The sequence below is a fragment of the Pongo pygmaeus genome, chromosome 13, assembly GCF_028885625.2.
Source record: "Pongo pygmaeus isolate AG05252 chromosome 13, NHGRI_mPonPyg2-v2.0_pri, whole genome shotgun sequence".
NCBI classification, from domain to species: Eukaryota; Metazoa; Chordata; class Mammalia; order Primates; family Hominidae; genus Pongo; species Pongo pygmaeus.
Genome location: NC_072386.2, coordinates 115,028,847 through 115,053,229, shown reverse-complemented (window position 1 = coordinate 115,053,229; position 24,383 = coordinate 115,028,847). Strand labels below are relative to the sequence as shown.

At 40.7% G+C, this 24,383-nt stretch overlaps 1 protein-coding gene across 5 annotated transcripts in view; it reads left to right on the top strand.

The window, feature by feature from the left end:
• PSMB7 (proteasome 20S subunit beta 7) overlaps positions 1 to 24,383 on the top strand; it is a 63,250-nt gene that overhangs the window by 24,386 nt on the left and 14,481 nt on the right. For all 5 annotated transcript variants that reach the window (XM_054501525.1, XM_054501526.1, XM_054501528.1 and 2 more), the window contains one exon: positions 7,773 to 7,831. In XM_054501525.1, coding sequence (XP_054357500.1) covers positions 7,773 to 7,831 — 59 coding nt within the window. The remainder of the gene's footprint in view (positions 1 to 7,772; positions 7,832 to 24,383) is intronic.

Genomic DNA, 24,383 nt, shown 5'->3' with positions numbered 1-24,383 from the left:
CTCTTGTGCCTTTTGGTGTTCCCAGAGCCTGCTGCTGCTGCGTGGGCACCTGGGAATGGATTGTTTGAAGAAAGAGTGGGAAGTTGCCCTTCTGAAGGGTGCATGAGCTTGAGAACCCATGCTTCAGAATAGGACCTAGGTTTAAATCTTGGCTCTGCTTCTCATTGATTCTTGCCATGGGCAAACTATTTGGAACCAGTTGAGTCTCAATTTCCTTGTCTGTAAAAGGGGCAAATACTCCCAGTACTTGAGTTCAGGGTCCAGGACCTAAGACCCTTAACGAATGTTTTCCCCTTCCCCAGTTTGAGAGTTAGTGAGCACCTTATTAGAAAAAGCAAATTTCTACCTTTCAGGTCCTTCCTAGCTTTTGACTTAGAAGCAGCAGATTTTAGGAAATTATTTCAGTCTTTTACTGTTTCTTTAGCATATCTAATAACATAGATTATAGAATTGCTAAGTTTGTTGAGTATTTTAGTGAACTCTGACATAGAAAAATAACACGTTTAAATGTACAGAACAAGTAAAAGCAATATCTAGATTGTAAAATTTCAGATTTCATCCAGAATTGGATTGTTCTCTCAGAAAAAGTGAGTTTCAAAGTGAATTACTAATCCTGGTAAGCTAAGATCGAAACACCTTCAGAGGTTTTAGAAAATGGAGACTAATTTTAGTTTTTTTTTTTTTTTGAATGAGGCTGTTTTAAAATAAATGCTGTTATAACAGATACTTGAGGGGCATTGCTAAACAGTGAATGGCATATGTTTAATCATTTAAAACATTTAACTAAATTCCAGTCTCATTTGAATTTCCAAGCAAAACAACACAAATTAACTATATCCAGATGTGTGTGGTAATCGTTGAGCTGAAATCTAAAGAAAAAGCAAGTTTGAAAGCATGCTTTTTTGGGGTGGGGAGCTAAGAAAAGATAGCTCCATCTCCCAGGCTTACTTGCTAATCTTGATTTCAAGCATTTGGCTTTGCTATTTAAGAGGCAAACGTGGTGGAATGGAAAGAACATCACACACTTTAAATTCAGAAAGATCTGGCTTCAGAATCCCAGATTTGCTTATCACTGGCTGTGTGATCTGGGCACGTTCCTTATCTCTGAGCTTTATTCTTCTTTTGTAAAATGGGACTACTACTACTTGCCATGCCTGAAGAGCAAACAAAACTGATGTGACTGTGCTGTGAAAGTTCTTAAGTACCGTGTGCATCTGTTGTAGTTTGTTCAGTGCTGTGTTTGCCAAGAGTACACTTCTGGATAAGTGGGGTCTAGCCCCATGCTGAAACGCTCAGAGGACTTCATTATTAAGATGACTGTATCTCTAAGACAGTCCTAAGGAAGCCCTCCTAAGGACGGTGGGCAGGAGAGACATGGTGTATTTGTTTGTGATGATTGATTGCTGCTGTTCTTTGGGTCTGTTGACTCATGCATGGATTGACCTTTAGGCCCTTGTATACAAATTTAAGGAATAAGCTGCCTGCTGCTGCTGTTATACGGAAAGACTGTGACAGCTAGCAAAGTCTTGGTTTTTTGCTTGTTTTTTCCATCCCCTCACAATGTTGGATTTTCTCCAATTTTTTATACCTTAAAAAATTGCTATTAATGCATGCACTTTGAAGAAAAATTAAAAAATACAAGTAAACAAAAAATAGCACCACCCAGAAATAAGCTTAATATTTTGATTTATGTGCTTCCAGGTTTGTATAATATATGGTGCATAAGTGTGTCTGTTAATTTTGCTTTAGAACATGTTTTTCCCCCACTAAATACTAAGGCATGGATATCTTCCCATTGCCAAAAAAATGTACTTCTACTTCGTCATGTTTAATGTCTGTGTGTATAGTATTTTATTGTTTATTTTCCCTGGCTCCTGATTGTTGAACCTTTACATTTACTTCCAGGTATTTTTTTTCCCCTTTAATCTAAACAATGATCTTTTAAGATACGTGACTTGGGTACTTGTCCATGTGTTTCTTTAGAATAAGTCCCTAAGAGATTTGCTGGTTTGGTGGGTATGTATAGCTGTATGATTTCCAATTGATGTTTCTACATTGCCCATTAGAAGAGTTCTATCCATTTCTGCTTCTCCAAGTGTGTCAGAGTACCCATTTGATCACACCTTTGTCAGCACTATTATTCTTTTTAATCTTTGCTAATTTAAAAGGCAAAAGGTAGTTATTTTACTTGAATTCATATTTCTTTGATTGCTAGTGAACTTGATCAGTATTGCTTAATGTATATAGGCCTCTGCCTTTTCTCTTTTGTAAACTACTGTCTTCTCCATTGGAGTCTTGATGTATTTATCTGTGAGCTCTTTTTAGTTATTAATGTTCTGCATGTTGCATGTATTTTTCGGAGTTTTAGGGCTTTTATTTTACATTCTTAGAGGAGCTAGTAATTTTGTTTATAAGCCAGTGGGCCTGCTATTATAAGATGTTTCATTTTAACAAACTGGCTGGAGGTGTGGTCCTTGTGGAACTGGTGCTTGGGACCCATTCTCCCGGGGCGTAGCAGATGCAGGTGACAAGAGGGTGGGACCCCTTCTCCCGGGGCTCAGCAGATGTGGGTGACAAGAGGGTCTGTGGGTGAGTCCAGCCTTGACAGAGCTGGGAAGGAGGCCAGGTGCTCTTTCCAGGACTCCACAGGGCATCTGTTGCAGGAGGAGCTTTGAATGAGGACCTAACTGGAGCAGCTGTGGAGTGTCTGCAGTGGATGGGGGAGTGCCCTGCAGGTGAAAGGGAAAGAGACATTTGTCCTCCCTGCCTCCCTGTCTCTCCACAGCCCGGCTTCTTGGTGGGTTGGGGTGGCGGCTGTTGAGCAGGATGTGTAGGTGGGCTTGCGGGAGGGCAGTGGATGCAGGAGGTTAGTCTGAGGGGACTAGGTAGCCATCATAGTGTCCTCACTTATATTCACTTCTCTAAGTGCTGGTCACTGAATTGCACCTTGTTTTTCTGTTTTAAAGAGCTTTGTTCTGGAAGCAATACTGGGTACTCAGTAACCGTGGGTGTGCTGAAAAGGCAGGCTTGGTGAAGGTTGCTAAGGAGCAGCTTCATGGAAACTACTGATGAGACGGAGAGCGTCAGTAGTATTAATATAATGCAGAAATCCAGGAAAGGCCGTTCACTCCTGTGATATCGCAGTGGTTTGGACTGCACTGGGACATATAATAGGACTTGGTTTTGTGGTTTTTAAGGCCCTTTTTCCTTTTTGAAAATTGGACTGGCTCTACACTTGAGTTTGTCTTATATTCAGCCTAGTATGGTAAACTAGGCGATAAATATTGCTTTACACCTTATCCAGGCATTTACTGCTATCCTCACGCCTTCAGGGGCAGCTCAGAGTTTTTTTTGGCTCCCTCATTTGGGTAGTTGGCCTCACTTTTAGTGCAGCTTAATTCAATGAGTGTCTCTCCTAATGCTGCCATGTGTCAGAGACTGTTGGGGATGGAGGCTGCAGATATGAAAGGATGGACAAGTTGCAGAGATGAGAGTGATAAACCCTGTGGAGGGGGGTGACCAAGGAAGGATTCTAGGAAGAAGTGATCTCTTAGCTGGAGTTTGAAGGGTGACTGGGAGTTCTGTGGACTGCCATGTGCTCTGTGAGATAGGCTTGAACTGGCATGGGCATTTAGGAAATCATGGGCAGTGTGGTGTTGGTGGAGTATCGGGGTGTGTATGGGGGACGGGAGGGAGCCGAAGGAGGTAGAAACCTGGTCATGGAAGGTCTTGCATGTCCTCTCTCAACTGTATTGTAGCATATGGGACTTTCTGTATGAGAGTGCGACATAGGGTCGCAGCTGAGACAGGAATCCCGCCCCTGTGCTTGTTTCCTGTAGTCCTAGACAAGGAGCTTTCTCACGTTAGTGGGTTGCTATGAGGATGATGAAATGACCTAAAATAGGCCGCATGGCACCTGACGGGTGCTCAGCAGAAGGCCCTTGTTCTTCTCTTTGGCTTCCTTCTCCTCCTGACTGGAGTAAGTTCTCTGAGGCCTCACCCTTGCTCTTGGAGCATAGCCTGCATTTGTGGAGGGCACGTCCTCTCTGACATGCCTTTCCTTCACTGGCATACTCGAGTGTACAGCAGAGGCCCAGTCCTGGCCACACTGTCCCCTGGCTTTTCTGTGTATCTGTTCTTTAATGGGAAACCAGACAGTTCTGATATCTAAGATGTCTCTACTTTTGGAATAAAAAATCAGAGCAAATGATCCTTCAAAAGATTTTCGCCTTGGTTTTGTTTATGAAGAGAGTGCCAACTTAGGTAGTTGATGCTGAAATAACAAAATGTCTCAGGGCATTATTGGTGGTTTATAGGGAAAAGAGGATATACTATATTAATGTTTTACAGGTCTCATAGTGGCTGTACTGGAATGGCATTTGACTGGTGATTTACTCTATATAGTTTTGGATGTTGGACCAGTATCTAGGAAACTTGAATGAAATGAATTATCTTTAAAGAATACTGGTCTGAGTTTACCATCTTTTTGTTTTGTTTTGTTTTGTTTTTAATGGCCAACTTCTTGTTCCTTGTGTCTCCCACTGCATTGCCTTGAAATTATGTTCTCTTGTCACTTCAGGCAATTGCAGTTGTATTTGAAATTCTCACCCCAGTTTTCTAAATGCAGACACACATTCAGAAGTACCTACAAACCTGTTGACAGGTTTTCTATCTCCAAACACTTCTGTGTATTTCTGAAAAGGGGGCGCCAAAGTCCTCCTTTCCTGAAAAGCTAGGAGCAGGAGCTAATTTGCAGGTGATTTAGAAATTATTTTTAATGTTGAATTTCCCTTTCTTTTCAAGTTTATTTTGGGGCCCTCTTGTCTTTGATTTCATGGGAAGCAGAATCAGGTTGGGAAGCTCCTGCTTTTCAGAAAATTTCTCAAGTAAGAGAGAGAGAGAGTGTGTGTGTGTGTATATTTTTTGAGGTATAAAAAGGGGAAGCCAGAAATACAGAGTAGTAAAAGCCCCAAGGCCTATGTTTACTTGTCTTATACCTTTCAGCTCTTCAAAACAAAACAACAAAATTGCCTGTCTGATAATGTAGAGAGCCTCCCCACATTGGAGAAACTCTTTTGTTCCAAGAGTCTGTGCGTTTAGTGTGTTATTTCCACTTATAGAAATTTTGTCTGTAGTATTGTTTCTAGGTAGGAAAAAGGTTTTTTGTTTGTTTGTTGGTTTGAGACTGAGTCTCGCTCTGTCGCTCAGGCTGGAGTGCGGTGGCGCAATCTGGGCTCACTGCAAACTCTGCCTCCCGGGTTCATGCCATTCTCCTGCCTCAGCCTCCCGCGTAGCTGGGACTACAGGCACTCGCCACCATGCCTGGCTAATTTTTTTGTATTTTTAGTAGAGACAGCGTTTCACTGTGCTAGCCAGGATGGTCTCAATCTCCTGACCTCGTGATCCGCCCACCTCGGCCTCCCAAAGTGCTGGGATTACAGGCGGTGAGCCACCACGCCCAGCCAGGAAAAAGGTTTTAAAGAAATAATTATTTGGGGAGGGAAATATTTTTCATTTCTTAAATTATTGAGTGAAGCTGAGCAGAAGGAAATATATGTGCCTAGGAAAAAGAATAAAACAAACAAAAAAATTACTGTGAAACTGCCAAAGAAAGGAATGGCCCCAGAGAAAAAAACAGCTAGTGATTTTTAAGGAAAAATGCTTTTAAGGTAAGCTTGTTTTTCTTTTTTAACAATTCGTTACAGTTTTCCACAAGTTGTTAGCTCCTAGCTAAATACCTGCCTTCTCCCTGTCCTTTTTTAAATGTTTATTTCTGGCCTCTGGTTGATTACCCTTGTGCTCTTCATGGAGATATTCTTGGACTCTGTTGGAAGAGGCCAGTCTGCTCACCAATGCCGTGCAGGACTGGTCTATATCTAGAAGTATTTTTTGCTGAGATTCTTCATTTGCAGTTGCCTTGTTCGTTCATGGCAGCTGTCTTTCGCTTTCCACACAAAACCAGATTGCTTTTACTAGTAAGTCTGAGACTGGTTCTCACCTGGGCCTGAAAACAGCAACTTAGGTTACTTTCCCCCTTGACCCCTGAATCTCAGAGTAAACGCGTGACTCACAGAACGTTGGTGGAGTTTGACCCTGTTTCCACATCTTCAAGGACATGTTTACTTTGAAATTTAGAGGTTTGTTTTGCTGAATTTGCTCTCGCATATGTGCTAGTTTTATCTGAGTGTACTAGTTTTATATCTGTTTAATTTCTATCTCCTTTTCAGAGGGCTTTTAATGTCCCTTTAGATCACCATTTTAGTTTTTTTTGTTGTTGTTGTTAGGAGAAAAAAATTGTGAGTGGGGGGAAAATGGGGTTGCCTTTTGCTCCCAAAGCCTAAATGAATAGTCATTGCTTGTAATGCTGGTCTACACTTGACGCTTCCTACTGCTTTAGATGTGATATATCCGGTACTGTGAAGGTAATGATCCTCAACCGCAGCAATATTCCCTAACAGGAGTATCTGTCATATTCATCGGGATTACCATGTTCATTGATTTGTGTCTGTAAATCTGCTGTTTCTACCCTTTAAATTTGATCTATAATTGGACCTCCTTAAATGGTTCAGATAAGGTAGTCTGTATTTTCTCAATGCGGCGTTGCTGTCAGCTTCTCCTTTTTCATTATACATTCAGCAGACTTGATAAAATCAGCAGGACACCTCATTTGAAACTGTTTAATCGCTGCCTTTTTCCTTTGCTAAACCATTGAGGTGGTCAAGCGATGTACACAAATCATTTTAAATAGAAAATATGGTTTTCTCTGTGACCCAGCTAAATAGATAGTGTTATGCAAAACAAGTTAAAAAGTAATAAATGCCAAAAAAATCTTCTAATTGGAGTAAAAAATTGTGGGCAACTCTATCCTCTCTCCAAAAGTGGAGTATCCTGAAATATTGCCAGGACCTGTAAAGACAAGATGATGATTTTCTAAAGATTCTCTGGTTTTTGAACAAAGCAAATTTAAATTTTCAAGGAGTGCTTAGCTGCCTTTTGCATCCATTCAAAGGGAGCCCACGCTTATTTGTAATGCCTTTACATCCTACTTTTGTAGGGATAAATTTGCTATCTGTTAATATCTATGCAGCATAACCTTTCAGCCATTTGCTATTGTGATAATAAATTTTTGTTTCTTTGTCTGTCATTTTGTCTATTCAGCTGTTACTCTTCAAAGTACAAACTAAAAATAATAGCTCCAAATAAATGCCACATAATAAAGTGTTTTACAGTTGTAGCTGGAATAACCTGGTGACTGCTGCTCGCAGTCCTATTACCATTGCTGGTGCGGTAGTTTCTTCCCTGCGTGTCAAGGTGACTCTACCAGGGCCAGCTCATTAAAACAATCTTTTCTTTGGAACTGGCTTGGTATTTAGCGCTATACCCAGCAGCCTGCCAAGGCACAATATGGAGCACTAGACTCACAGCATAGAACACGGGAAATTATGTGGCAGTCACTGTTTGAAAAAAATCCAAATTCTCCATAACCTTATTTTCATGCTTCAGCATTTTATTGTGAATAATTTACAATTATACCTGTCAGTGGTGGAAGTAGGACCAGTTGCAGATTTACCTTAGATAGTGGTAAGTGTGACTCCAGGCTTTTGAAGAGCACTGTTTTTACCTGGTTTATGTGGCCCTGTAGAATTAATATTTACACTGTACTTGAATGAGACACTGGGCATGTTTTGCTGTTTTTCTTGCCCCTAGGTAAACTTGAGATGGATAAGCTGGGATATCATAAAATACACTAAAAGTGCACCTTTTTCTTACAGGTTCTGGCTCGTTGGCAGCAATGGCTGTATTTGAAGATAAGTTTAGGCCAGACATGGAGGTATGTAAGTCCCTGCAGTTTTATTCTTTCAAAGATTTTTCTGGTTTTATCTTGAACATTTACAAATTGATTGCTGATTCCTCCCGAGCTTGTACAGCACTGTTGTTAGTTGGAATGTTCTTTGGCACAGATGGTCTGTTTGCCGAAGAGACCAGCTTCCTTTTGTAGTGGCCCAGCTGTGCCCTTCCTTGGGCTTGAGGCGCCAGCGCTATCCAGCTTTTTGCTCTGGGCTTTGGGCTGTCTAGGAATCTTCTTGACTGTAAATGTGGTGGTAACGTGGAATGTTTTCTTGTGCACCAAGCTTTCTGTGTCACGATATCTCAAAATGACAGGTTTTTCTGTTCTTACTAAGAACAGAAAAACTGTGTATGTCTTTGCATGTTACAGAGACGTGACCTGAAAATGGAGGCAGTTTTAAAAATCCCTATAGGTGATTCTGCATCTGGCAGAAGATGGGGGCGAGACCACGCATGTGGGGGAATCATCTCAGAGTGTAATGATCTAGTGTCTCAGATACATGTATGAGAGATTCTTTTATTGTATTTTCTTTGGTGGTGGGGGAAGGTGGTATCTTCTGAATGATACTCCACTTAAGTCTACTTTAATGACAGATTGTCTCCACCCTGCCACCCCCTACATCTTCAGGACAAATGCACAGCTCTTCCATGGTCACTGTCGCAGGAATGTTGAATATGCCTGGATCCATCATGGTACCACGTTACTCCTCCACGTCACTACATCTTGCCGCTAAGCCAGCATTTGTCACATAAGCTTTTTTGATGGTTGTTAATTTTTTGATGGGGAGTATCAACTTCTTTTCAACAATTAATAGGTAGTTTATGAGTGGTTTATCCTATTTCTTAATATGTAGGTTTTTGCCATTTCTGACTTTGCAGTATTGTTGAGGGACCAGAGGGTGTCTCTGGGAATTGCTTTTTGACAGTGCCTTATGTCCAGTCATCTTTGGAAAAGATCGCTTATTAAAAATATTTTGTTCTTCCATCATCTCATTGTCATTGGAGCACCAAGTGTCATTGGAACTCTGAAACTCTCTCTGCCCTTTAGGTTTGGACCAAGTGCTGTCAAAGCCAGAGAAAGTAGGATTAAAGATACTGATCAGCCAGGACAGACAGGGGTTTTCTGCTGCTGGAAACTGCGATACCTACCCTCGGTACATGGGGATAGCTCATATAAGTGACTTGGTCACTCGGCTAGATTTCTTCGCTTCTCGGATAGCTGCAGGAATTAAAACATAGTGTATAGAATTTAGGTGTTTTACACTAAAAATTCTTAATGTTCCAATGAAGAATGGTAAACAGGTCCAAGTATAGACAATAAATGAGATTGGGATTCTGTTCTCATTTCTCAATGTGAACAGTTACTCCCATATCAGCATTGTTTTCTATTTGGCCTTCTTAAATACAGAGAAAAAATAGGATATATTAATACTAGGTCACTTAAAAAAGAAAAAGAAAAGAAAAAAAAAGTTCCCCAGTTTTCTAACTATAGGAGAGGAGTTCCTAAGGTTCTGCACATCCATTAGAACTCACAGAGGTACAAGGAGGCGTACTCTTGAGTTTTGTTTAGAAAATCACCTCAGTAATGCCAAACCCTTCTTTAAAACACATTAATCTTTTCAAATCTTCCTGAAAGCTTTGTCTATTTCCAGTTGAGTGGGACTTCCGTATGTTAAAGAAAAATGAGAATTGTAGGAAAAGTTGAGAGTATGAGGTACATTAGAAGTGACTTTAACACTCCACCAAAATAATTTTACCTTATTTAGAGTTTGGATTTGAAATGGTTCAAAGGCTGTGAATTGAATATTTGATGTGATTTTGGGAAGTAAAGGGGAATGTCAGCATCCTTTCAATAAAATTGATATTATCAATATGAAGAATGTTTCTTAGATCAGTTGTGTCCATAACTGGGAGCATTAGCTGTGAGACCTTGAAACAGGTTGGCCATATTCTTATTTCACATTGATTATTTAAATGGACAATTTTAGGTTACTGTTTTTTATTCACTTGTTATTGAAACCACATGCACACTGACAATCAGTGAAAATCACTTTATTTATTTTAGAGACAGAGTCTTGACTGGGCGCAGCGGCTCATGCCTATAATCCCAACACTTTGGGAGGCCGAGGCGGGTGGATCACTTGAGGTCAGGAGTTCGAGACCAGCCTGACCAACATGGTGAAACCTGTCTCTACTAAAAATACAAAAAATTAGCTGGGCGTGGTAGCGGGCGCCTGTAATCCCAGCTACTCGGGAGGCTGAGGAAGGAGAATCACTTGAACCTGGGAGGCGGAGGTTGCAGCGAGCCGAGATCATACCACTGCATTCCAGCCTGGGTGACAGAGCCAGACTTTGTCTCAAAAAAAAAAAAAAAGAAAAGAAAAGAGGGAGAGACAGAGTCTCACTCTGTCATCCAGGCTGGAGTGCAGTGGCATGATCTCGGCTCACTGCAACCTCTGCCTCCTGGGTTCAAGCAATTCTTGTAGAGACTGGGTTTCACCATGCTGCCCGGGTGGGTCTGGAACTCCTAAGCTCAAGCAATCTGCCTACCTTGGCCTCCCAAAGTGCTGGGATTACAGGTGTGAGCCACCATGCCTGGCCGAAAATCACTTTATTAAGGTGAAGGTGGTACCTTCTTCTTTAGTGGTTGAGTTTAAAAGTAAACAGAGGCACATAATAGAATAACAGCTGTCAGCAGATTAATTGTTTAAAAATCTAAAGAGATGTTAATAGTAGGAAACATTTATTGTGAAGACCAAGCCACTAACTGTGCTAACCACACTGTTTGCTTTTGGTGAATATTAAATGAAGGCTGAGACTGCCTAGCAGAGTTGAGAGGACACCATTTTAGATTCCGCCAAAGTGTCTGTCATTTCTGGTTCTGCGTCTGTATAGAACTCATGACAACAAAGACGTTTTGGTTTAAAATTTGCCAACTTTTAATTTTCCTTCTTTCCAGGGAGACTTTGTTTCTGTGTCAGAAAGCCCTGGATAACTTTTCTTGCCTAATTAGAGACCACAGAATTGGGTGACTAAGCCTGCTGTTTCCTTTCAGTGTGGAAAGGCTTCTGGATGTGTCTCAGACAGAAAGCCAGGAGAACAGCACTGCTGCCTTTCACACCTCGAATGGGTTGCCAGGACAGTAACTGCCACTCACTCACGGAGAATTGCTTTGCAAAGGGGCAGTTTTAGGCTGTTGTAATAACAAATTGTTTAACCAACAGTAATTTTTAGGCCAGACTTATGAAACAAACTCTTGGCTTTATTGTTAAAACAAATAACAAATTAGAGGAAGCCCAAAGTCTTTGTTTCCTGATCTACAAACCTGTACTTTGGATAGTGCTGGGCCTTTGGACTATAGTATTTATGGAATACAAGTTCCTCCCTCCTTAAAAACCTGTCTTGTGTTCCCGTCATCTCTAGCTGCACTGTCCAGCGCTAACCTTACGTGGTTATCGAGCGTTTGAAATGTCAGTTGAGAGGGTCTGTAAGTGGAAAACGCACACCAGGTTTCAGAGACTTAATACAGGAAGCTTTTAAAATACCTCAATAACTTTTATACTGATTATATGTTAAATGGTACTGTTTCAAGTATATTGGCTGAATAAAAATATTAATAAAATATCATCTAATTCTATTTTTAAACTGTAACTACTAGAACATTTATTGGGCAGGGCCAACCTATCACTGCGTTTTGAAGTTGTCATTTACACACTACATTTAAGGTTTCTGCCATATCCAGGTGCCACCTGCTCTATTAATTTTTTTGAAAATTTAAATTAACCCAAATTAAGGTATAATTTACATATAATAAAGTGCACAGATCTTGAGTGTAGAGTTCAATGGGTTTTGGCACTCAAATGAAGATAGAGAATATTTCCTTTACCCCTGAGGGCCCCTTTCCAGTCAGTTCCATTCTCCATCTTTCCAACAACCACTTTGATTCACCTTTTTAACTTGAATTTATTTTTAAAATACAGTTTATATCTGAAATCCTGGGTTTGATGTACTGGTTCTATTTTTCTTTTCTTTTTCTTTTTTTAAGACAGGATCTTGCTCTGTTACCCAGGCTGGAGTGCAGTGGCATGACCAGGGCTCACTGCAGCCTCGACTTCCCAGGCTCAAGTGAGCTTCTTGCCTCTGCCTCCCAAGTAGCTGGGACTATAGTTGTGTGCCACCACGCTTGGCAGATTTTTTTGCATTTTAGTAGAGATGAAGTCTCACTATGTTGCCCAGGATGGTCTCAAACTCCTGGGCTCAGATGAGCCACCATGGCCAGCCTATATTTTCCTTCAAGACACATGAAAGTGGGTACATACTGTTAATAGAAATAAAAATGGTTCATATATCACCATCACATGTAAGCCCAGGGATTAAACTTTGGGGGAACATAGGTTCCCTTTGGCCATTCTTGTCTGCTCACTGTTCTTTGAATATAGCGTGCACTGGCTGGCCGTGGACTCCTTACCACTGGTGCCCGCCAGCAGTACCCTGTTGCTGCTTCATTTATTTGTATCCCTGTGCTGCACTGTACACACCTGTCCTGTTGTTTTCTGGCTGTTTTCAGAGGCATCTCCTCCATGCCAGTGAGAGAGGGAGCTCCTTGAGGGAAGGGGCCATGAAGTCATTTCTGTTCTTAGCTCCTGAGGTTCAGTATGTGTGTGTTGCCTTGAGACAGTAGGATAACCCTGAGCTAAGTCTGAGTTATCAAAACCACCTGGGAAATGGAAGGGACCTTCTCTTCTTCTTATCTAGAAAGTGCTGAACCATCTTTTCAAGGTAACAGAGGACGATAACCAGTACACTTCTCAAATAGCGTGCAGTATTGGGGCACAGAGTCAGCAAAGCAAACACCCCATTAAGGACACAGGGAAAATGAAGATGGGGCAAAGGGCAAATGCTCATTGGGAAATTACAGGCCAAAAAAGCAGAAGAGTGAAACCCAGCTGGGATTCACAAATGCCCAAGATGGGCTTCTGCTGTTTTAAGTTATCTGAGCCATGACTTGCCTCAAGTAAAAGTCCTCAGTTCCTGAGTTTCAACTAACCATGTGAGTTTAGGGCACGTTAAAAATCTTCAAAAAGTCTCACCCAGTTTTGGCCTAAACGCTACCTTGAGTGGTCTTCTAATTTTCATTTTTTTGTTTGTTCCCTTGGTGTGAGCCTGAATTCTTCTTGGGCAGGGACTGTGCATACACCTGGTCGTTTCTGTTCCCTTGCCCTAGCATGGTGACTGGTGCATAGTAGGTATTCAGCCAGTGTGTGTTGAATGGGTTGATAGAAAAGTGTTAAACACAACTTTACTTAGTGGTTCTGAGAGTAACCTTCCTTTGAAACAGTTTGATAATTTCTCCTTTAGTGTTCACAGTACTTAGCTGTGATGGAAATGAAGGCATAAAAAATTGTATTACTTACTGCTGATAAATCTCATGCTTTATTTTTATCAGTGAAGGTGCTTATTCAGACACTGTACCAATGTATTACCAGAATAGGGGATTTTGAAATGTGTAAGTTGACCTGATGACAAGGGGTCAGTTATATGAGAGGTTTTTTTGGTGATGATGAATTGCTCAGAGCATTCCCCCAGATTTTTTCTTCTCTATTGTTAAGGCTGGTATAAGAATTCAGCTCCTGGTCCTGGTTGTTACCCACAGGCTAGCTTAGCTGGACAGGAAAACTAGTGATAACCATGCTGGGGCATTTTCAGTCCATTTTCCAGTTAAAAACAAGGAGTTTGATCATGATACCTGGAAATATGGCATTAGCTTGGCAGATACGTATCTTGAAAATTGCTAAAATTGCTAAAATGAAACATGGATTTTATTTAAGGGGGAGAGAGAATTAAATGAATCTGATAATGTAGGTTAGTTTTCCTTCTATTTCTTTGTAAGAAGGGATGTTTTCCTTTGGCCTAGTGAGAAATTTAAACTCTTGGAGATTACAATTCATTAAAATGGGTAGAAGATTAATATTTAGTCTGTCAAGATCAATACTGGCCCCTCTTTGCACTAATTGTCAGAATATCTTGCGAGGGCTGCTGAAGGGTAGTGGTGTGCGCAGGACCCTCACATCACAGGGAGATGATTCAAAGGCAAACTGTCCTGCACCCTCTGGTATCGACTTGCAAATTAGCATCTGGAATCTAATTAAACAAGCTTAATGAAAGTAGCAGCTGAATGCTGCTGGAAAAGACAATCAGCTTTTTTCCCCCCTCTCTGATACATATTCTGTACTATTGAAGTTGGTCACCAAACACATCGTGTGAGCACAGTTAAAAAAAATTAGCATTTATTTGAAGAATAGAAACTGTTTTTCATTCTGTTATGCATTTGGCATGCTCTGGCGTCCCATGAGAGCCATGCCACAGCAGATAGTGCACAATATTTATAAATCCATGACAGGCAATAATAGCAACTTGAAAAATTCTTTTGCTAGAATCTCAAGTTGAGAGCTGCCAAAAGCTGAGAGGATCAGATCTGCAGTGGCAGCTGCTGTGCCCTACAGTTAGAATTCTAGACTTTGAAGATGCTCAACTTAAAGCAATGAAGACTGCAGGCTTAGCCAATTTTTGCAGGTTTCTAGAGCTCTGGCTCTCTGCCTTTTGAAGATGAGTTGCTGAAGCTTCTACCACTGCCTGAGGCGTGCTAACACCAGCAGGATCTTTTTTTTTCCTAGTCTTAGTGTGTCTTCAGTTTTAAGTAGCACATGCTTAGTCAATGCCAACTGTGATGGTCCTTTCTCTGGTTGCAATACCGAGGGATGAGCTCCTACCCTATACCCTTCAGAGAGAAGCTATGAAGATGGGTGGTGACGTATACAAGCGCCACTTCAGCCGTCTGATTTATGGAGTCATATTTCATCACTCAGCAAGTGTTGGCCTCTAGAGAAGCCCTTATAGATTGCTAAAGATGTGAGCAGCTATCACCCTAAAGGCTTGTGGTTACCTCACAAACGTGATGCCAAACACCTAGCTACTGAGGAAACAGAATTAATCTGTCATTGCAGGCAGCTATAGATCCACTTTAAATAATGAGAGTTGATACCAATATGGTTTTCTGACAGCAAATCTTAGAAGTAACTGTGTGTGTGTTTTTTTTATAAGTTCAGTATTAGGAAGACACTGAGTTGCAGGTTCATTTGTGCTTTGCAGATGGACAATAGTGTGAGAGATCTGCATTATTTTGATTAAAAAATTGTGCAATTTGGCATTTAGAATGGTCCCAAAAGAGAACATAATATGAGTTCAATATGGTTGCATGGAAAGGGGCATGGGGCTTGGGAGCTAGAGGATTGGCCTGCAGGTCTGTTTCCTCTGTCCTTACAGCAGGACTCTGGGAAGAGGGGCATCCTCGTCTGTACGATCGGAACAGAGACCTGCCTGCACGTTGCTGTGAGCGTTAGATGCGGCCTGTAGAAACACCTTAGATGGTGGCTCACACAAAATTGGCTCTAAAATACGGCAGCTGGTTTTATTTTTTTAGTTATTCAATAGTAGGATACAAACATCGCATAGCAACGACTAATGTGATTATTTGTGCTGGCATCAGGCTTGGTGAATTTATAGCGTGATATAGATAGATACAGTCCTTCTTATCTGCAAGCGTAATATTGGAGACAGGCATAAGTGGTGGTCATAGACAATGGTATATTATTTCATTTACTTTTCAGCAATTCCTTGAGGTCAGTACTTTGTTGTCTTCATTTTGTAGAGAAGAAAATTGGGCCGTAGGGAGTCAGATAACTGGCCAGAGGTCACACACTCAGTGGAAGACTCAGAGTCTGAACCCTGGTCAGCCTGATGTTAGAGCCCTCCGATGGGTTCAGCCACTGGGCTATATCTGCCTCTTTGTCGTTCTTTCATAACAGGGTGGGAAAGACATCTTATTCCTTTAATTCTTTAACACTTTCTTATTCCTGTAATTCTTTAACAAGACTGGGAAAGACATCTTATTCCAGGTGAGCAGAGGTGTGGGCTGCCTGGGCTGTTCCTTTTCTCTGATGAGGTCTTGTGAAGACGGCAGAAAGCCAAGCAAGTGTCAGACAAGGTGTGTAAAGCTCTTTGGCAGCTCTGATTGGAGGGAACCCAGGAACAGAAAAGTTTAAGGAAGTCAGAGATACAGAGATGTTAGTAAATGTAATAAAATCACTTGGCTTTGGAAGATCATTTTTTTCTTTTAATTCTAGATTTTTATTTCATTTTTAAACTGCCCTCCACCCTAAATAGCTTGTGATTGTTTTATTCCCCTAAAATTTTCAAATATTATTTACAAGAGAGCTGTTTTCTCCATATAGCTGATGTACAGACAGCACAGCCCTCTTCAAATTTAGTAATGAGACCAAGAAGTCTTTAAATATTGGTGAATGGCATTTGTCCATTTGAGGTGAATCATGAATAACTTGAACAAAAATAAAAAAAAATAAGCAAGACTATCATATTTGAATAATGAGGTGCTATTTTTTTCCCAACTGCCAAAACTTTTTAATCTTCGTCAACGATTGTTCTGTCCTCCGTCTTATTTAGGTTGCATCTGTGCGACTGTGAGCTCAGGAGCCCTGACAAGCGGCATATGAATTCTGTATTCATTAGTGATCTTGATCCAAATGCCTCTGTCCCTGCCACGGGGGCTCAGGTGTGGAAGCTGCTGGCTAATCCCACCAGCTGACATTCAGAGGTTTAATGACTCCATAGGAAGGTGACCACTCGCTGGGAGGTTTGCTGGCGGAACCCACACAGCAGACAATGGAGATCAAGGAAGACTATCCGTGTTTAGCCGAAGCACCTTCCTGTGCAACTTGAACCCTGTTGGCATCAAACACAGAGTTTTAAGTAAATGCAAAATTAAACCAAAAAAACCTCGACCTTCGCTAACTATTATAAACAATGATTTTCTTATCTGTTTTGATGGTGTTTCAGGCTGTTTTTCTTATGGCGCTTTAATAGGTGTCAGCTTAATGAGCTGAACTTGACTCACTTCTCCAGATTTTTAGGTTTTAAGGTTATATTTGGTTGTTACATCTGTTTTGGTATCTTGTTTGTCTGGGGGGAAAAATTGTATTTAGACCCAAAATTATTTTCTCATTAAATGCTTTTAAGGATTTATGCTAGGCCAGGCACCGTGGCTCATGCCTGTAATCCCAGCATTCTGGGAGGCCAAGACGGGTGGATCGGTTGAGTTCAGGAGTTTGAGACCAGCCTGGGCAACATGACGAAACCCTGTCTCTAACAAAAAAAAAACCAGAAAAATTTAGCTGGGTACGGTGGTACATCCCTATAGTCTCAGCTACTCAGGAGGCTGAGGCGAGAGAGGATCGCTTGAGCCAGGGCAGTCAAAGCTGCAGTGAGTTGTGCCATTGCACTTCAGCCTGGGGCGACAGAGCGAGACCCTGTCTCAGAAAGAAAAAAAGGGTAAGGATTTATGCTGGTATTTTTGTTTATTGTAATCCCTAGCTTTTTTTTTTTTTTCTTTTCTTTTGAGATGGAGTCTCACTCTGTTGCCTGCAACCTCCATTTCCTGGGTTCAAGTGATTCTCTTGGCTCAGCCTCCTAAGTAGCTGGGATTACAGGTGTGCGCCACCATGCCCGGCTGATTTTTGTATTTTTAGTAGAGATGGTGTTTCGCCATATTGGCCAGGCTGGTCTCGAACTCCTGACTTCAGGTGATCTGCCACCTCAGCCTCCTGAAGTGCTGGGATTACAGGCATGAGCCACCGTGCCTGGCCAATCCCTAGCTTTATTTATTTGTATTTTTTAGAGATGGGATCTTGCTCTGTTGCTAAGGCTGGAGTGCAGTGGCACACTTAAAACTCACTGCAGCCTTGAATGCCTGGGTTCAAGGGATCCTTCTGCCTGAGCCTCCCAAGTAGCTGGAATACAGGAGGGTGCTACCATGCTCAGCTAATTTAAAAAAAATTTTTAGATAAGTGGTCTCACTATGCTGTCCAGGCTAGTCTTGAACTCCTGGCCTCCAGTGATCTGCCTGTCTCAGCCTCCTCAGTAGCTGGAATTACAGGCACAAGCCACTGGGCTGGTGTCTTAGCTTTAAAAAAGTTAATATTAAAGTGTGAGTTTATTGATTGACTTGTAACTAATCAGATGTTTTGACTACTTTTTTAGCTCTACTATTCTAAAAGTGTGGGATACCTAGTTCTATTACTATGTAATAACAGCTTCATTGATAATTCACACCTATGCAGTTCACCTGTTCTAAGTGTGTAGTTCAGTGGTTTTTGGTGTATTCATAGAGATGTACAGCTATTACCACAATCAATCTTAGGACATTTCCATCACCTTAAAAAAATAATAACTCCATTCTTATTAGCTATCACTCCCCATTTTCCCCCAACCTTCCCAGCCCTAGGCAATAACTAATCCACTGTCTCTGTACACTTGCCTATTCTGGACATTTCATGTAAATATAATTGTATAATATGTGGTCTTTTGTGCCTAGCTTCTTTCACTTCGTGTAATATTTCACCCGTGTTGTAGCATGTATCAGTATTTTATTTCTTTTTGATGGTCAAATAGTATTCTGTTGTATGGACATACCACATTTTACTTATTCATTAGTTGGACATTTGGATTGTTTTCACTATTTGACTATATTTATAATGCTGCTATGAACATTGGTGTACAAGTTTTTGTATGGACATATGATTTCTCTTGGGAAGAGAAATTCTAGGAGCAAGATTGCCAGGTCATATAGTTACTCTATGTTTAACCTTTTGTGGAACTGCCAGAGTTTTCCAAAGCGTCTGTGCCACTAGCAGTGTGTGAAGGTTTCGATTTCCATTTGTCCTCCTTTCCATATATCCTTCCATATATCCTCTATCCTTGATAGTTCACCAAGACTTATCATCTTTTGGATTGTAGTCATCCTGGTGGGTGTGTGTGAATTGGTATCTTATTGTGGTTTTGATGGATTTTTTGTTAAGAACTAGTGCAACTATGGAAACGTTTAGATGGGACAATTGAAACATTTCACGTGCTTCCTTTTACACTGGATTTGTGCCGTAATTGGGTTGATGATTGTACATTTGTTTAAATATTGAAAGGGCCTTTTCAGAGGCTCTCCCTGAGGCTATTTCTGTCATTTGCTTTTGGTCATAATTCCTGCTTATTGGCTTTCCTTAAGACCTGAAGCATTAGACATAATAAATTGTCTTTATTATTGGATCAAAAGATGTATCAGTTTTCCCCAGTAATTTTCTCTCTGGCTTTATTTAACATAAAACGCTAGGTTTTAGAGAAGTCTGAACCCTAACATACAATCCCTGGGATCCTGTATGGAATTATTCTAAGTAGTGATTTCTAATGGTGCTATTAACCAGTTAATTTTAGAAATGAACAGTTATTGAAGTTGGCATTTATGGTTCAGTGGGTGATTTGGAAAATTACCCATTATGTCTTTAGAATAGATGATGTTGAGAAACACTGTTGAAGGTGAAAGGTTCCCAGCAGCACCAGATATTTTGAGTTGTCCCCCTTTTAAGAAGTGAGCTTGTTCTGTGCATTGGAGCCCACTGGTGGCCAGCTTTGGAGAGGTAGGAAGGGACTTCTTGAGTTAAGGCTGCTGTCTTCAGTCTTCTTGCTTTTTGAATTTTGTGGCATCTTACAGAGCAGGTAGAAATTTTATGCGGTCTTTCACCTGATTCAAGAGCAGGACTTTGCTTCCTACCATACAGGGTTTGGAATTTTAGAAGTAATTGCTTCTTTCTTTCTTGATTCTCTAGGATTCATTAGTCTTCCTGGACTTAGAAGTGGCCACTGAATGTGTATTCTTCTGTCCAAGTCTGTGTCTTCCTCATCTCTCTATCTTCAGAACCCCAGTTAATGGTGGTGGCTGGTCCTCATTTCTACCCTTGCCATCGCATTCTGCCTTTATTAAAAGTTGAAGTTGAAAGTGGGATATTTTGGGGAAGGGTTGAAGGAAATTTTAGAAAGTGTGACTTATTCCCATTGAATTTCAGGAAATAAAAGGGGGTTAGATGGAAGGAAACAGAAAAGGAAAGGCATAGTTTACCAAAAATCTCCATAAGCGGGGAATGGATTCTTCTTGGGGCTAGGTCTCTGGAATTCAAGAATCAACAAATCTTAGGAAAGTGACTGTATGCATTTTGAAGGTCTCTATTTCCAGTTCTTAGAGGAGTAATGAAAGGATATCAACAAATGGTATATTGGCTTTGTTATTGACTTTGTTGATTTTTCTCCCAAAAATATTTCTGAAAATTCTGTCATGTCTTCTGCCCTGCTGTGTAAACACTGAATTTCATATTCTCACGTAACCAGTTATGTCATCAGCAGATAGTTATGGGTTCCAAGTGATTGCAAGCTGTTAGGCTTGGTGCTGTAATGCAGAGGCAGTACTGAGAGAGGCTGTTGTGTATGGTGGTGGGGATTCCTTGTGCAGCTATTGGCAAAGTAGATAGAAAAGAAGGGATAGGTATTCTATTCTGTAGTTGACAGGTAATTATTTATGATGCATTTCTTTGGAGCAGGTGTTCCATTTGAAATGTTTTTGCTTTACATATTTCCTAGAACTGAAATGTAGGGGGACATACACCATATAGGAGAAATATTTCATGAAGTATGTTGTCTGCTGGCACCTGTGGCAAAAGTCCAGCAGCAAAAAACTTCTGGTCTTGTGACCAGAGATGAATCAGAGAGAGAGGTGAGAGCTAGCTTCAGAGATAGTGTTGAATTCATAAGTGTTTGGAGACTTAACTGTACAGGTGGAATTGAAAGGAAGATATTGCTAATGAAATGTTCTGTGTCGTGATATCAAAGAGAAAATGGGACTTCACCGCTCTCTTCAAATTGAATTGCCTTTGCTAACTTGGGTCTCAGGCACATAATAAGCACTAAAAATCCTTCCTTTATCTAGGTTGTCTTTTTTCTGTTACTTGAGCCAAGCCAAGATTTAGAATGGGAAGATTTTCCTTGGGAAAATAATAAACGATACTCTTTTGTTATTCACTGGCTTTATTTCATTTTAGAATTCTATTTGGTAAAAATTTGGAATCATAACCACTTATTGAACAGTGATTTTCAGGGGGAGAGGAGGAAACCAGCACGAATTTCACCATGAAAAGTGAGGCTCTGTTACAAATCCAAGAGGTCATCATCTGGGGTTAGAGTTTCGCAAGCTCTTGGAACAATGGATTTCCACTTTCTTGTATATGGGTTAAAGAAATACAAGAAATGAAATATAGGACTGTTACTGGTTTGTAGCTTAGAATCTTGTAAGTTTTGCCTTGGCAGGTAATTTGGCATAAATTGTTAATGTAAATCTGGGTTAGTGGTGAAGACATTATTTTAGTAAAAAAGATAAACTGCTGATTAATTCAGCATAGAACTCAATTACAAATTGAAAATGTCTCTGCGGGACTCCCGGACCCTAAAGACAGCAGATGTTGAATTGATAATCCAGCATATTTCACAGCGGCATGAAATATTCACATGGTTTATTGTACTTGTGTGGTGTGCGATATCAGAAAGGGGGGGTGGTCGGCTCGTGGGTGTGCAAGACAGTCACACACTGCAGCACATTTGCTAATATACACTGAAGCATGATGAAGAATTTTAGCAAAGATTTTTCTTCTTTTTATTAGCTCTGTGGAAAATTAAGTTTAAAATAATATTTGGGGCCAAATATTTAAATGTAGTACCTGTGTAGGTTTACATGATATATGTAAATAAACCTAAAATATAAAATGGTAAACCTTCTAATGCAGGGCATTTAGGTGTTAATTGAGACCACTGCCTACAAGAATTGGGGGTAGTGAGGGCTTGGACCGTATTTCACTGAGTTAATTGTCAGCTTTCACAGGCTGGAAGGTTTTAAATTGCTACTGTACTGTTTTTACCTTCTGATCTAAAGCATATGGTAATTTAAAAATGCCCCTGTATTTTACACAGGCAGGCAGAGAAGTTTTGTTTCTAGCCAAGAAAAAACAAAGCTTTGCAGTTTTTATGTATCTATATCAACTCAAGGGGGGAAAAGTCAGCAAATTTTATGTATCGGAAGATCTGAATAAACGGAACTGCCAATATTTGAAGGGACTGGCGATTCTTAAGAGGGATGAGAATAAAGTTGGCTTGGATGAGATATTTCAAAGCCATTACTACTTTTATGACAGGTTTTTTTTTTTTTTTCCCATGACAGCCTATATCAAGTGTAGGTTTTGCTTAGCCGAAGTAAAAACAGTTCTAAAAATAGCCAAATGATTATGGTAGGAACAAATATACCCTGGATACCTTCTGCTATTGTGAAAGCTTTTTAAAAAAAAAAAAAAAAAGGGTGCTCTTTCTCAAAAACTCCTAAGGCACATCAAAACTGGCAAAGGCAGAGTGTAGTAGGGGAAGTTTCTTGGCATCTGCGCCACCAGAAGAGATCTGTGTTGCCACTGGGGTTGCCATTAAGCCCTCTGTAAGCTGTTGATAGACGGTGGTCCTTCAGAGATGTGAAGGGTGGGCTTGCATGCCATTCACCTTGAGTTTTGTTGATCAGGCCTGTGCCTGGTTTTAAGACATGGTCCCTTTCTTAGTGACTTTACAACCTAGAGGGGTGCACAGGCCCACAAGCAGGGACTATGGCATGAAAAGTCGAGAACGGTACCCACACAGTGGGCAGTAGGGGTGCGGTGGAAGAGGAGCCGATGGACTCTATCTGGGGGGACTGTAAGGCCGCCTCAAATTGCATGTGACTCCTCACTTGAATTGCTTTTGGTCTTGGGGCGTGAGGAAAGGTGGGACAGGGAGGCAGAAGAGAAGGAGACCATTCCGGACAGGAATGTTATGTCCAGAGGCACAGGGGCCCCTGCTCTGCCTCTTAGTTGTGCAGTCCTGGAAGTTGGGACAGCTGGGAAGGGAAATGGCAGACAGTGTTTAAAGTTGTCCAGGCGGTCATTTCCCGAGTCAGTGTGGCCTTTTAATTAGCATCCGCTCTTCAGTGTGAGGTAAGGCCGGAGCTTAGCATCCCTGTCCCTGCATGTGAATATTTAGTTTAGAAAGCTGCCACGTTCCATTAGAGGTGCTTGTGTTTTGGCAGTGGGTGCAGGAGCTGTGTAGACTTTTCAAATGTCCTTTGAGATTTACGTTGCAGTATAATTGGGAGATGCTGGTACTTAGTGTGTTGTGCATGGCGGAATTTGAGATTACCTGCTGTAATGAGACCCCAGCAGCATACCTCAGGAAGGTAGTTAAAGTTTTAACCTTAACAGATAATGTTACTTGTGGGTGTCTGTTAGGTAATTTATACTACCCTCCCCTAACCCTGAAATTGTGCAGAAACCAAGAAATGATAGGAAGTTGTACTAAATAGATATTTTAAAATTCCACCTAGTGGTACAGATTTTTAAAAATATTTGCAGTGAATATTTTATCTGTAGAATGTGGTCATTCTCGCCGTCATTGTCACCCTGTCATGTTGGAACGTAGTTTTTCTAGAATCAGAACCTTGGTGATAACAGAATATTAAGAAGACGTAAAGACTCATTAACTTTGGTTCCTTGACAAATACACTGGCTTTTAACTCAGCTGAATGGAATTAGGGGATAGCGCGGTAAGAATGGGCTGGGTGGAGCGTGCACGCGTGGGCTCTGAAGAGGCCTGGGTTGGAAGATTGATTTTTGCCTCTTGTGTAACCCCTGTAGCCCCAGTTTGTAAGATGTAAAACTCTCACTCTCATGAAGTGGACTGAAGTCGGTACTTGAAGGGATCATTACGAGGACCGTGTTTGTAAAATGCTCATCAGGTGTAACAAGAGTTTACTCTCTGAGTCTCTGACTACCTCTTGTCCTGAAACTTTCAAAGAAAATTAAAGTGCCTTTGCTTTCTTGGTCGGTTTCAGTTAAGATTTACAATCAACAAATGGCCAGATGGGAAAATTAAATGATATCTTTTTTTATTGACATACGGGATGGCCGAAAATAATTTGACTGATTCTGTTTGCTGAGAGGTTTTATTACATGTATTTTAGGGAAATGTCAATGTTTGGATGTAGTTTTGATGCAGTGAATTTGATAGTTCTTTGCCGTGGGATTCGATGACTAGATTCTGTAGTAGAGGAATTCATCAGGAGGTGTTTAATTTTACCACATGTAACAAGCCAGATGAGTGTTGGAATGTTAGGGTAGCATAATTTAAGCAATTTATTTGCAACTGTGAAATAATTTTAGAGGTAAAGTACTTTAAAAAGAGAAACCCGCAAGTGATTTATAAATTAAATTTACTTAAAGACTTGATGGTATCATTTGTATTTTTGGAGACTGGAGGTTTTGTTTTCTTGGGTGGAAAAAACCAAAGCACCTTAAAGCGTTGTTTGGGTAAATGTGTGGAATCAGGTACTTGGCACAGAGCCTGCACACAGTAAGTCTGCCTTCTTTTTCTGCGTCTTTTTAGAATATAATTTTTGGTCAAAGAGAATAAATGAAAATGTGGTACTTACACTTCTCACCGAAATGGCGGTAATTCTATATGGAAGATGTGCATATGAACAAAGATTTTATGGCAATATATTGAATTTCATTTGCAGTATG